At 49.4% G+C, this 14723-nt stretch overlaps 2 protein-coding genes across 2 annotated transcripts; one reads left to right on the top strand and one right to left on the bottom strand.

Annotated features, from left to right (window-relative positions):
- Nucleotides 1–3760: 3760 nt before the first annotated feature.
- On the top strand, nucleotides 3761–4122 carry FPRO_04561 (uncharacterized protein; the record flags this gene model as incomplete). The annotated part of the gene is made up of 2 exons (XM_031230085.1): nucleotides 3761–3838; nucleotides 3949–4122. The coding sequence occupies 2 exons, from the start codon at nucleotides 3761–3763 to the stop codon at nucleotides 4120–4122; spliced, it is 252 nt and encodes an 83-aa protein (XP_031080257.1).
- Nucleotides 4123–8257: 4135 nt separating this feature from the next.
- FPRO_04560 (uncharacterized protein) lies at nucleotides 8258–12012 on the bottom strand (the record flags this gene model as incomplete). The annotated part of the gene is made up of 2 exons (XM_031230084.1): nucleotides 8258–8493; nucleotides 8547–12012. 2 exons carry the CDS (start codon nucleotides 12010–12012, stop codon nucleotides 8258–8260), a joined length of 3702 nt encoding a protein of 1233 aa, XP_031080256.1.
- Between the last annotated feature and the right edge of the window lie 2711 nt (nucleotides 12013–14723).

Below are 14723 nucleotides of genomic sequence, written 5' to 3'. Positions count from 1 at the left end.
TTGGTGTAGTATCAGCATCAGTATCCGATGAGCGCGGATAATGAGCGCGGATAATTAACAGGCCAAGGCACTAAACAATTCCTGCCATGCCTGCCGGGTGTTGAAGCCCTTTGCCCCCAACTTATGTGCAGTTGGAATCTTGCGACATTGTAGTTTTCTCGATGGGGTTTGATGTCGGTCTTTCAGTCAGTCATCCATTGCGAATACGTACTGTAGTTCTTGGCTGGTAGAGGCATTTCGTTAGATTGAACGATTGAGAGTTGACGTTTCGGCGCGTGTGGCTTTGCCTGTGCTCAGATTTGACCCGTGGTACCTCTGCTAGCTTGACGCCGCCCCCGTATTGGGGAACGGCTCCTGATTATTAGGATGACTTTTCGGGGAGATCAAACTCAGTGCCGTGTCGTGTATCATGTATCAATTAGAGTTATGTGTGGGTGATTTGCTGTGTGCCAGTGTTGGCCTTTTGCTCTAGCCTCTGGATAAGGACGGAAAAGTGTGCCTTGGGATGAAGGGAAAAAACCAAAGGTGCTGCCCTAATGAGTACCTACCCTCGATTTGGTATGAAGGAACAACCCTTCCGCGATTCAAATATACACTACCGTATTAGGTAGGCGCGTTAACTTCCCTACCTACCTTACCATTAGTACCCAGTGATCGATGCGGGGGTCCTTTTCCAAAGTCATAGAGAGTCAGGGTGTTACCTCCCTTCTCGATCAGTTCTTCTAACATTTAGTCGCCATAATCCAGCCAAAACGGACCAAGCCGACCACAGATTGTTCTGCATGAACCAAATGCCTCCCTGATCAATGTCGAGAACACAAGATGTTTATCTACAGTCCACTTGCAGCCATTACGCTTGGTGCCCTCTGTGATACGGAGTGGTATACGGAGCACATGCGCGATAGGCCCGCCCGTTTGCTATAGCAATGATGGGAGTGGCGCCCCGCGATGCATGAAGACCCGGATACAGCCAGTCGTCGATAAGGGTGACCCTCCTCTTCATTCGACCTGCTACGGAAATAACACCAAATTGTCTTAAGCCGTGAATCTGATTTGACCAAGCATGGGAAATGCAAAAGGCCACAAGGAAGCTGCTTGGGATGGGTCAACGACGAAAACGAAAGGGGGTCCCAGAAAGTGGTCGGACCAGCCATCGCAGACCGCTACGGAATAAGATTTGCTCTTGGCTGTCGACATTGCTAATGTTTCCTAGCAAGTCCTTGGCACTTTCTACAGTCTGCTCTTTCGCTCCAGCTCTCACGAGCACATCCGTAGGGTCCAAGCACTGATGTTTGGGCCCCCGGTGAGTCTGGAAAAGCAATTTCTGTATTTTCTTATAGAAAGAAAGCCATTATATTGAATCGTCCGGGGGGAACCGGAATTCACAGCCGGAAGAATATTCTCACGGCTTTGTACTCGATGAACCGTGGCAAGATCATTAAGCCCTTAGTTCGGTGCTACGCATTGGTGATTAGGAACTCTGCCCTCTGGCCTTCCTTAGATTCCAGCTGAGCCTCCTACTCCGTACAGGCTGCTGGGACGGTAATGTTCTGACGGGAAAGACCTGATGGAACCAACTATTCCGAATTGGAAAAGGGCAAGCCGAAAAGGGATGTTTGAAACATAACTTGCGCAAGGGGCCCCAGCGAGGTTTTAATTATGATTATCTCCCAGATCTTGCGATCATCATTACCCTCCGGCATTCGAATCTGCACCTTGTCAACGATGCCGACGCTATCCCGACAAGCGTTGTCTTCGTGGTGTCGATCCGGCTCTTTGAGCACACGAAACAGTGTCTAGAACATGGGCTTCCCAGGAAGCAACTCTCGCCCCGTGCACCACTTTCAATATTACAATACTCACAACTGTAAAATTACATTATTTTACGTAACCCTTAAGATACACGGTCCCTGCGCTCTTGCAATACAACACCTGTTTTTCTTTGTACTGGTTCATCTAGCTCGCCCTGATACCCGAGATTGACGACTTGTCGATCACTACGGGGCTGGCAGCCGAGCTGACACAGACGTCGCCCACGTTACACACTTGCTCAACTTCGATTGGGCTGCTCTGAGGTTGCACTTTGCCAAATTCCCTGTGTTTTCTAGAAGGCTCAAATGTCCGCGAAGGCAAGCAGGTCCTGGTTTGGGTTGCAGATATCGGACTGCCCGAACTGGTGGTTGTGAGTCTGGAAAACGCTCACTGCTCGTGAAGATTTGAAGGGGCATCAAGAGTGAAAATTATGGGTTTACGATTCCATGAATGGAGCAATCAAGCCATTCAGCGCTGACCTTGTTGCAGGGGTATGTCTCAGAATCTACCAGCATTCCCCAGCCCGCCTCAAGATATTCCCGGTCAACGACTGCAACCCCGACGGCACACCTGACTATCTTCTTTGCTTCAGCTTTGATTCTTTATCGATTGGATATTGTTCCATCAAATGTCATCTCGCATTCAAGATTAGCAAGTGGATTTAGTGATATTACAGCGAAAGAAGAGCCGATGGCGCTGGTTTGAGTTCGAGTTGTTTTCTGCCATCTCAAAGTAGTGTTTTCTTTCCCCGGACTGGCCCAAACCTATGATCACAAACGTCACTCGATGTATGTACTCCGTATGTTCTGACATACAACCTTAGATAAGTATCACCGTCCAGGCAACAGTTTTCAATCCATGCCCAGGGCGTGTATCAAGCACGCATTGAGGCAATGATTCCAGGCTGTGATGCACGGCTCGACATTCTGTCTCGATCCCAGCTCTCTACCTACACACTGGCAATACCAGAGAGCAGGACCTTACATGGTCTTGAATATTGCCCCCACGATTCATTCTTCCCAAGACAAAGACTCATCGCAACCCACCAGTCACGTCGTACTCAGATCATCACTAAAAGTACAAGTCTAAGGGGATTTCACGTGAACCATGACATTGCAACGAGATTGGGACACTAGTGTTGACGTGCTATGCTGGACAGGCACTAAAACATACGAAATTCGAATAACCTCGAGCGACATGCATCGACGCTTTGAGTCACCCCAGATGGTGACATGTAGATCTTTCTTTGCTGGCTTCTATGAACCCGTGGCAATGGTTGACGAACGGACTGACGTTCAATCCACGTAACACGTGTTGAGCACCAGTGCAGCGGTGATCGTCAAGATGAATCTTCCTTGAACCATCCTGTTGGGAACTGGTTACAGCACTGTATTGTACTGTACCAACAGCTGAGATAAAATGGGCCATTGAGTTGCCTGGCAGAGGAGTGATGCTCATCTTCCCCAGCATTTTGGGGAGCTTCCAATCCGCTGCCAAGACCTGCCCCTGTGCTGTTCGATCTGACGCCTCAATCTTAATCTCCTTTTATCAATCCCAGGGAACTTCTTCCGCAGCATCCCGCCCTTCTCACAGCGGTGGATTTACATCAATCCCGGTCCCGCGTGAGTTTAGATGAACCTGTGATGTCAATGTATCGCGGCAAGGTACCACCAGCGCAGAGCCCCTCTGTTTCTGTGTACAGACTCGGCCGGTGCGTCCGGAGCAAAGTCAGGCCGGTAGCAGGACAGGCAATTAGATACAGCCGTGTCTGCACTGGTAGACTGGAAGGACACGGCTGTGGGGCTAGGTAGCCGGTGCATGTTTGGCGCGCAACTAGCAGCTCGGGACGCTGCAATGCCGGTGCCACAGGAGAAGAAGCATAACAGACGCACGAGTCAAAACATGAACCGCTCAGAGACGGGTTAGCGGGTGAAGGCACCTGTTCATGATGGCCTATGATGGGGTGGAGACAATGAGCGTTTTGGGCATCCCGAGAGCGGGTCTTGGCTCTTCAGACTGGTTCCTGGTGAGGAAGACGGAAGAGTAGGTATCATGGCATGGACCCAGTTGAGTTGGGTCTCAGAGCATCAAGAGCCAGGGCTTGATTCAATCATTGAGGTTTAGCTGACGCGGCAGCTCTTGTCACCTGTCAAGTCGAGTCCGCTGAGGGAGAAGGCTTTTAGGAGAGGCTGTTGGACAACAGAGGAGCCTCCGCTCGAGCGACCGTGCGCATTGTCGCGCCCGTTGCTCATTCGAAGACCAAATATGAAGTTCATGGCCACTCGGATTCATGTCCGCTCTGAAGCATGAAGGTACAATGAACCTTGACTCCAATCTGAACTCACGAATGAGGCACTGTATGGAAAAGTGATTCCAAGTATTCGGGTACATTTGATCGTCAATAAGCCAAAAACAACACCCGTGCACTCGGGTCACGTAGACGTGTCTCATCCCATCGAAGGTTATTTGGTGTTTGGATATCCGATATCTTAGACGAGGCCCCTGGCACAATCGTCTCGATGTCTAGCGTGTTTATCGAATGGACCAACTCTGGCTCCATTGGGCAGTAGGCACATTTAGACTGCAACCGCAGACGCAACGTTGTTTTTGCTAGCGGCTCTATCAACCAACGTGACCCAAGGGGGTAATCGCTTGGCGCCATGATACATAACAGGGTTGTGATGGAAAGGACCTTTCAGCTGGTACCATCGCCAACAAGGGGCAGGGCTGAGAAGATATTGAGATGTCCGCCGCAAACTAGGGATTGATGAAGTGATGAGGCCATCACTTACATGACATCGGACAGGCCACAGGTGTACAGTAGCCAGTCCCATGTCACTTGGGAGGAACAGGAGTGTGTAGTGTGTGTCCAAGGGTGCAGATAGGTCGAGGAGCCCTTTCAGTCCCCATCCATCAGAACCTTGTTTGGGTGCTGTTACTGGGGTCTTCTCAGGATCTTTTGTTCTGCCAGGCCCCATTCAATTTGCCTTAGCTCGTCTAGGCTTGAGCTCACGGTACTTGGCCAACCCCTGCGCGCCTCCCGCCTTGTCTCTCCTGGTCAAGTCAAGTCAGTCTTTTGGAGGTGCAGAAGTAGAAGCGCGCTACCGACTGAGTGCCGGGGGCCCACTGCTCCCCCATTGTCTACCCCGGTACGGAGTACACCTTCAAGAGAACCGGCGGTCGTTTTTGCTCAACTGAATCATTTTGGCCTTGTCTTGATAGCATCCGTTAGAAGTCGTATGTACATACACTTATCTCGAAGAGGCAGAATTCGGACTAGTCGCTTGGTCATGGATGTCATATCAGTCATGTCATGGCTCTGCAACACCTTTTCTTGACTCGACATTCTATCGCCCCTGCAAACATCCCAGTGGTCAACTGATACTCACTCAGTCTACCTTACACAGCTCCATTAACACTGTCGATGTTAAATTATGCGGCGTTTGGTAGAACAGAGGAGGCGTTAATGCACCCGTAAAATCGCCGAGACATGCAAACGGAACGATTTATCTGGCTCTTTGGCATTCCCAGAGCGCCATGTTGTTTGCCAAGGCGATATGTACAACCACACGTACACCGTACGTCTATTATATGGGATTCGAGCAATTGCCATCATTCACTGGGCAACACAACTACCGCGGCGCTGGCGGTAGAGTGATTTGGAGTGATGGGCTCTATCTTGCATATGGCAAATGTGAACTCCACACCCTCTCGTCCACTATTGCCACCGGCAATGGTCCCTGTAGCGCGTTTATCTCATATTGTTCCTTCTGAGCACCTACAGTATCGACGTCGTCCACTGTTAGGCTACGCGTTGTCTTGGCTTCCGGACTAGACGTTGCTGTGGTTGCCTCAGGCGTTGCCCATTGGCATGGAGCATCCCGTGTCGTCGCTGCTTAATAAGTTCATTAGGTTGTAAGTACATATACTCAGAAGACTCGAGATAATAGGTAGGTATGGTGCTGTACCGTTGGGTGTTTGCTAATGATGCCGTGGCGGCGCCGGTAAGGCCCCATTTCCGTGATGCAGTTGGCTTTTCGGACTGCATCCGTCCTTGCAGCTTTTGGCCGGCGCTTGACAATGGAGGAGGGGAGGAAGGAAAAGAGTTTGCGTCATGGAGCATGCTGACTTCAGGTTGGTGTTGACCCTTGGAATCCTGCTCGGGTTGTGATTACTGGGCAGAGGCAGGGAAAGGCGAACAACCAACCATTGAGTGAATCTCTTTGCCTACCTAATCAGAGATAAATGCAAGAGGGCTGCGGCGGGGTGTAAGGCATGTCTGCAGCGTCATCGATCTGCTCCTAACTTGAGGCTAGGGAGTAATGCCCCTCAAAACTCACAAGCCCGGGTAAGGCCTCAGCACAATCGCAGGCAAGGCTGTTTAGTTAGGTTAGGTTAGTTTAGGTTAACGTCAGGTAGTTGTCGTTGTTGTTTGTGCCTTGCCTTTAGCTGCCGCCATTATTGGTCTGCTATAAGCATTGCATCACATACGGCGGTTCTGTGCTTCCGAGTACGATGTCTTGACTGAACCCGATCCGATCCACTTTGAAGGAAAACAGAGTTTCCTTGGCACTCATCACAGGGCTCACGATACGACACTCGACCTTGCTGAGGTGGCAGCGTGAGTCTTGAGCCCTCGAAACCCCGCCCTATTTTGTGTATGTATTTCCATGAAGAGGTATCGTGGTGCATGTAGAGTGGGACAGAGAGAAAGAGCGATACTACCTAGGTCTCGTAACTACTAGGTATTGTGTGTGGCATATGACAAGAGATGCGACGCCTGTGGTCTAGGGTAATCTTCGAACAAAGACATCGAGGTGTAGTTAAACAGTCTAATGACATGAACATCTCTGGCATGAGACCCTCTCAATATTGATATGCCTACTGCTATAGCATTAACTTTGGGTCAGGAACGCCGGTCTTGGGGCGCGTCACTCAAGCGGGAGCTGTTTTCTAAGCAAGGAGCATCCTCGCAGCCCAATTGTGTCAAGCGTGCATAGCCGCTTCAACCAACAGATATCGTCCGCATCACTTGTTAACGACCAAACGGAAACCGTCAACTCATTAGGGAGAGTTCCCTTATGTTTTACCCCAGAGTGCTCTCCATTTGCCGCGACAGAGGAAGCTTGCAAGACAAGTCTGAACAGGGTAAGACAAGCTCTCTCCCCTCCCCGGCCTTTCACAACACAAAGCTCCAATCGGTGTGGCCTCGGCCACTTGCTTCTGAGACAGAGTCAAGGCTAGTTTTAAGAATGGGCTGACAAGAGTGCGATTTTGAACCCAAATAGTATGCTACGTAGCATCGCGCATTTGTATAGTCCCACCACCGAAAGAGCATAAAGGAACAGGCACAAAGGTCACAATGTTGCAAGAAACAATAAGGTAGTTGGTGAAAAGGGAAATTTACAACTCTCCTGCTCAATAATCCATGCCACCAACAAGCATTACTAAATAGCCCCCCAGAGTTATGCGTGAATTCGGAGATATAGCCGCCGTCTAAAGTTGTAGATTACGAATATTGAAGACAATGGATATATATATATGTGTGTGTGTGTCGACCTGCTCCTATTCAACCCCCAGGGAGAAGTCCATTGAAATCTTGCAGACATAATGTCTCCTCTGCAGCAAGTCACTTGCATGGAAGATGGGAACATTCAGGAGACTATAACCACTCAAATTAAGCTACTCTAGGTCAGCTGAGTATCATATCACCATGCTCACTGCTAGATGGCTTCTTCTAACCGCAGCGCCATCGACCAAATCATCCTCAACTAGAGCCACCAGATAACTATCCCGAGCCCTCAAGTGATTCAAGTTCTCCTTCCAGCGCCCTCACAGCAACGGAAGTTTGAAAGAGGAACAAAGGTACAAAACCTGAGGTCCTCAGCAGTTCAGGGGTCGGAAACTGCGCAGAAGGTAATATACAGCGAGAAAAGACGGCAGGTCGACAAAGGCACCTATGTATGGTATCGACGAGAAAGAATAAACAGGTACACATTAACCGGTGGGTCATGACCTCATGAAGTGAAGTAAAAAAACAAAACAAAAACAAAAACAAAAACAAAAACGAAAAAAAAAAAAAAACATAAACAAGAGAAATGCGGTGAGGTACTGGGAGAACATGCCTCGAAGTTGTCGAGGTAAATTGGTTGCCGTTGGAGATGGCCCCCTCCAGAATCCAGCCGAAGTAGGGACGTGGTTTTAAGCCGAAGTTTTTTGAACGACATGGTTTCGAATTTTGGTGTCAAGAGCCCATATGCTCATGCTGGGGGACCTGATTTGAATTTCCATGTTCGAAAATAGCAATGGACTTCCCTGGTCCGAAAACAACCCTATACACCTTTCCAGAACGCCAAAGGTATCAGATCAGACACGTATGCAGCTTGCTAAAATGACAACAAACCCCAGAAATCGGGAATCTTTTCTTTTCTTTCTTCTTATTTGCTCAGACACGTGGTGGTGCACCACCTCGCCCGTGACCGAGAGACTCGAGGAGCTCATGAGGCGGGATGTGTCGCATTCCACTGCCCCGGTCGTACATGGACGTAGGTGCAGGGACGTAGCCCTCTCGCTTCTTGCGAATGCGATCGAGAATAATGCCACAAAGGACGAGGAGGAGCATCAGACCAAGCGCAATAGCAAGTCCGATAAGAACCACAAAGCCTAGGGCCATATGCTTCTCTTAACATGAGGTTAGTACGGTTGTTTAGCCGCAAGATCGGTGATACACTTACCTTCTTTGAAGAAACTGTCACGCTGGGTGAAGATGCCAGCAATAGTGCCTGGACCATCACCCGCCTTGATTGTCATAGCATATGGTTGGTATGTAGTGCCGTTAAAGAGAGCTGCAGAGGCAACTCCAAAGCCAGTGATGTCGATGGATCCTGTCAACATCAAAACCTGGTTTTTGTCCAACAAGTCGGCGGTTTCGTGATCCTCAGTCACCGAAAAGACCTGCAAGCCGCGTATGATGGTGCTTGAAGAGAGGGAAGGTCCGGCAGCATGCCACTTCTCACCATCATACTTCATGATGAAGACACTGTCATCCTTGAGCGAAGTACCAGCAACCCAAAGCTGGTCGTAATCGATTGATCCAGGCGAGATAACCGCAACAGGCCCTGGAATGTCTTGGGAACCGGGGAAGTTTGACCAGGACTCTGAGTTGGCGTCCCAGCTGGCAAGGAAGCGCTGGTCAGATCCGTTACCGCGGAGATCACCGCCAACGACCAGCTGGTTCTTACTCAACCACAAGAGGCTATAAACGGTGCCCTCAAGCTCGCTGCCTGGACGGTTCCACTGGCCAGAGTTGACATTGTAGGTGCAGAGACCAGGACAGTCCAATGCACCCGCAGTATCGAATGAGCCGCCAACATAAACGTCTCCAGAGTCTCCAGGGCGGACGGCAATAGCTGCGACGGTACTGTTGGCCCCCGACACAGAGGCAGGCTGCGAATTGAAAGATTTCGCCTCCAGATCATATGAAACAAGGCCACGGATGGCTGTTCCGTCTATGGTGCCGCTGATATCACCACCTGCGAACAAGATACCATTCCGCACAGCGAGTGCGACAAATGTAGAACCATTTGAAATGTCAGAACCAAGTCCAGCCACGTTGTCATCCTCAAGGAGCACAATATTTTGTACCTTATCGCCTTTTGTCGACTCGGTCGTAAAATGACCTGCTAGGATGGTGATGTTGTAATCATTTTCGTCGTAAAATATACCAGTCACAACGCCCGTGGTGTTTTTATTGAAGGAAGTAACATCTCGACGGCTCAGTGCAGATGAGCTTGACGACGGAGTAGCGGCACGGATCTTGAGAGGGAACTGACCAAGACCATCGTCCGAGAGGGTAGCGGCGCCGTTTGTACCGAGTTGTGCGGACGAGAGCGCTCCAGCATACAGAGACCCGCCGTCCATGGGAATATCTAGGACAGCGGCTGTAAGTGAACCATCAAAAGCAGGGTAGTTGCCGTCGATGTTTTGCAACCAGTTGCCTCGAGAAGCTACCCATATGGCAAAACCATCCACGGAAATGGCATCGTGGTTGTCGAAGGAGTTGCATGAAGAAAATTCTCCCGTGAAAGCAATCACAAGTTCAGGAGTGTCGGCAGTGATGTTTAGCATCAGTGGGACGGCACGCATCACCGGGCCATTGAGGCCAGCTCCTAAAGCACCCCACTTATCTTCCTTGGTGTCGTAAACTGCGACGTTATCCAGGCCGGTCACAGGTCCGCTGTCAGTGTTGGAAAAATCACCGCCGACATAGAGCTGTGTAGCGTTGAGGTACATGGCGAAGACTTCGCCATTCAAACCGCCCCCAGGCTCCTTCACATCGTCATTTTCGATAATAGCGAGGATGTTGTCGTGATCCTTGGAGGTGAAGTTACCACCAACGTAGGTAGTATTACTATCCGTGACCAAAACGCTTACACCCGAGGCCCTATCAAAACTTGCGCCAAGTTTATTGATAGGAGAGTTCACAATACTAGTAGCGTTGACTACTGCTTGCTCAGGATCGAAGTCGAAGAGACCGTTGAGGCCACCAGTGGAGTTGGTGAGAGTGAATTCAACCCTCTGAGCGACAATTGTAAGGGTGTCGACATCTTGGGCTGCAAGTGGGCGGAGAGTCACAGAGGGGGTGAATGAACCCGAGCTCTTCTCAATGTATCCGAAATATATCTGATCGTACTTATCAAAATCGTTTGTTTGATATAAGGTCGATGTAAAATTAGTATCCTTATCATCATCACCTGACATGACTCCGGTAATATTGACGCGGCCTCGAGTAGCACAGGTGTCATCAGCTTGACAGCCTGGGGTGTAGATGTTGACAGAGTAGTTTCCAGATTCTATGATGTTGGGAAAGAATGTAACAGATATCTTTTCGGGGTCATAGTCACCGTTGAGCTCGGCAGTCAGATACTCGGAGCTGCTCTCTAGCGAGGGAGAAACCTTCCAAGGCCCAGTGTGAGTAGCCGAAGCTGGGTTCTTAACTCCACCACATTTGGGCTCATTGAAGTCGGTAATAGCATAGGCAAAGATGTCACTCTGGAATAGCTCAATAGACTCCAGACCACCTCCACTGCCATACCAGTCGGAAATAGCAATGCGAAACTTATTCATGCCGACGCGGTTGACAAATGTGAAATCCTGGTAATCTTCATCGTCGCGGAGTGGACACTCGCTAGTACAGGTGATGTTGTTACCACTCTCAGAATCGACGTAGGTCAAATTCATGATTCCATTGATAGGATACGCAAGGAAACGGAAAGTCTTGGTGCCACGACCGTCCTGGCGCGTATTCCGAAGTCTGAGCTTGGTCGGCGCAAACCCAAAAGAAAAATCCGCTTCCCAGTACCCCGGTGTGTCGTCTTGTAATAACCAAGGAGTCGAAGAAGAACCGGGGCATACGATGTCCTTGGGGTCGGTGCCAGATGATCCATTTTCGTCCGTGATGTTGGCTGTCGATAGATTGATGACCTGGCTTGAAGAGCTATTGGGTGTACTCGAGTTTCCAAGACCAGTAAAGGTTCCGCCGAAAATTATGTGTCCGTTGGAAGCTTTTGTGATGGCCTTTACAGGGCCATTGAAGCCGGCGAACGGCAAATTTGTCCATCCATCCGTACCAACCCAGGCAATGGCGTTCGTAGAGTTGGCGCCCTTGAAATTGCCACCCACATAGACCGTGTCTCGTTCCTGGTCGCAATATAGTGCGTTGACCTCGCCCTCAATTCCGTCCAAGGGGGTGACCTCGGTTGTGTTGGGGTTGAAAAGAGCAACTGCCTTTGACTGCGTCCCGTCCAGGCTCGTGAAATTACCGCCAATCACCACTCCTTGCATATCTCCGTTACTGAGCTGGAACGAGCACATGGCTCTAATCGACGCATCGGTGGATAGTATCGAGGCGAACGCGCCGTTGGGCATCTGTGCCAGAAGTGACTCGCTGCCGTTGGAGCTGCGAGTGCTCTCTTTTTGTCCCTCGTATTCATAAAGTGAAATTCCATCATAATCCCCAACTATGCCGATCCTGCCCAGGTTAGAGAAGTCTAGATTTGGCGACGGCACAGGATTGAATGTTATGGCATGTGTGAGAGATGGCGCCAGAGCTGCTAAAACCGCCAGGCTGGGACCCAGAACGGGACCTAGGCTGTGGCTTTGGCGTGCCGATGGGCTACGCGGTTGGAAAGATAATCGCATAACTATAAATCGCCACCTAATATTAAAACGGTGTGTCCGGCCGCTGAGTCCGTATCGTGTCCCTGCTCAGGGAAGTCAAATGCCGTGGTCGTTGGAATTGAATTTGTTCGTGATGCATCTCAGGATTAAGTGCGGGCCATATCAAGGGGCGAAGAATCGCGTTTTCAAAACGGTCGAGAGCTGGAGTGATGCGAATGGAGGCGTCCGCTGAGAGGTATCCGTCTGATTAAAACCCCGAAAATGCGAAAAATCAGGTTCTCTGTAGTCGTGGAGTTTGTCTGTGGTCAAGATGGTAGGAAGAAGAGTCGTTGAACGTATGTGATCGAGGTGTAGAGTCGCAGTTTGAAAGATTCAAGTTGAGCAACAGGCAATGCTACTGCAGCACGTATGCGGGAAATTGCTAGCGATGGCGATGCCCGTTCTCTCGGCGTGCATTGGATTTCGAGGATCTAGCCACTAGCTGAATACGGTTAGGTCGTTCCTTTTACTGCAACGCGGTACCTGAAGCACTTGGCCTGCATGTGTGTCGGGTGGGATGACGACAAACAAATCATCAACCGAAATAACAGCGTCGTAATGGATGGAGTGATGGGAATAGAGAGCAGACCAAGGTCATATGAAGATAAATTGCATAACCAGAGCAATTCGGAATCATATGTTGTACCCAGGATTTGAGAGAAAAGACATACCAAGCGGTTTCAAGGTGTACGACTGTGGTACGTATCACAGCCACGGGTAGTAGAGTGCGCCACCTTACTGATTCAGGAACCAATGAACTTGAGAGGAGCAACCCAGAGTTTAATTATCGGCGAGCTTCGTCCTCGTATCAAGTGATCTCGTCACCGGTGATGATCAATTGACTTTGCAGTTCTTCGTTGAACAGTGAGTTTCTCGCAAGTCCTGTCAGCTTCGGAAATGTGGGGTGACGGACGGGATGCCTCTTTAATTGCGTGTCTCGTGAGTCCTGTAGGCGTCCGTGTTCTCCGGTCAGGTATTTGAGCGGCGTGTTGGGAAGAATGAGGAACCAGATATCGTGTCTCCGGGTCGACGACGGCTGGAATGCAGAGTTAGGCCACGCAAGATGGGTGGGAGATGCCGGATTGCTGCAGCTTGGCGAAAGGATGGGAAGCAAGTCGAGATAAGAAGAGGAGGCGGTATTAATGAGTGCGAATACCGTAGTGTCAGTTGAAGTAATTATTGAACGGTTAGGTTGATTGTAGAGTCGACTGGGCGGTGTATTAGGAATAGCACAGCCACTGTGCTGGGAAATACAAACAATAGAAAGAAGAAGAAGAAACAGTGTTTAACGAGTGACAGTTTGCAAGGCAATGCAAAGATAAGTATCCCCTCCTCTCACAGAAGCTCTAATGCTAAGAATTATCGCGGAGGATGAGGTGAGAATTAGGAGAGGGAAGAGTTGATCCCACGTTTAGGTTGGCCTTGGCTTCCAGGGGATAAGTGGAGCTTCTGTTTCTCGCGCCGCAAGCCTGCTAGGAAACTACCATGGGCGCACATGGAATTCATTTGTACCGTACTCTGTACTTCACAATGGATCTTGAATATGTCGCAAGCGCTGATGCTACCTATGCAATACGAGATATTCTTGCTTCTGCAGGGGGGGGTGCTTGCATGAAGGGTTTACCGCTGCGTTATCTACTCCATTTGCTAACCTTTGGTCTTCAATTCCTGATCTCGACTTCTGACCGTTGAAGTACTAACCCTTGTCAAGCTATGGAAGATGCTACTCCGTAGCAATGGTCTTCGAGACTACTTGGCTAGACAAAAAAAGACTAGCATCAAGAGGCGGTGGGTAGCGTTGTTGCTGCTCTATTTACTTTTTACCTCTTCTCGCGCTAAATTCAGGAGGCTGGTAACAAGGCAAGGATTCCTGTATGTGGCTTCTGGCACTATGTGTACCTCTTGTCAAGCATTGTTCCAAGTCCTGCGTATTGTGCTAACAAGTGAGTGGTTCTTAAGCATGATGGTACGGGTATTTTGAACGGATCCATATGTTCCCTTCATTTTGACAGAGCTATACAGCCTTGAAATAATCCGTCGCGGGGCTGTGGATGTTGATAATCGATCCAGCTTTATCCACTAGGTAAGCAGCGTTGTACGAGACATCAAAATAGCCCGGTAGAGCAACGTGCAACCACCTAAGATTATGAGCTACAGATACACACAATCGGAAGCAATGGCAGTTGTAGTTTCTTGCCTCTGTCTCATACTTGCCTTACCTATGGATACATTCTGCAACACCACCACAAAGTAATTCATCAGATGAAACCACTCTGGATCACACCCCTTGCTTAATAAGAGACAACTTCGTTTCCTTGCCTCTGGCGCCGGGTAAGTCAATGTCCGCCAACGTGTCAGACAACTATTGACTCAGAACTATTCAGCGTCCCTAATGCGTTCAAGGTGTCTTTCGATGCATTGATAAGTAAATGCATGTTCCCAGGGCACTGCGAAGCTAATTATATGTCCGCTGATCCTACACTCTGCTCACTGACTACGTGCACATCCCAGGCCCAATCTATGTTCTGACAGCATGACGAGCTTATTATATTGCCAAAAATAAAGCAGGCATCGATTTGGTAAACTTGGCATGCGTCGGACACCTCATAAGTGATTTTAAACCTTGATTCATTCTTAGTATACTAAATCCTTGGATATGTCTAAAATGCTACGCGGCCCGAATCAAACCATGG

Source organism: Fusarium proliferatum (genome assembly GCF_900067095.1).
Source record: "Fusarium proliferatum ET1 genome assembly, contig: FPRO_scaffold004, whole genome shotgun sequence".
Taxonomy (NCBI): Eukaryota; Fungi; Ascomycota; class Sordariomycetes; order Hypocreales; family Nectriaceae; genus Fusarium; species Fusarium proliferatum.
Note: the sequence above shows the minus strand (reverse complement) of the source record. Positions and strands in the feature narration are given on the sequence as shown.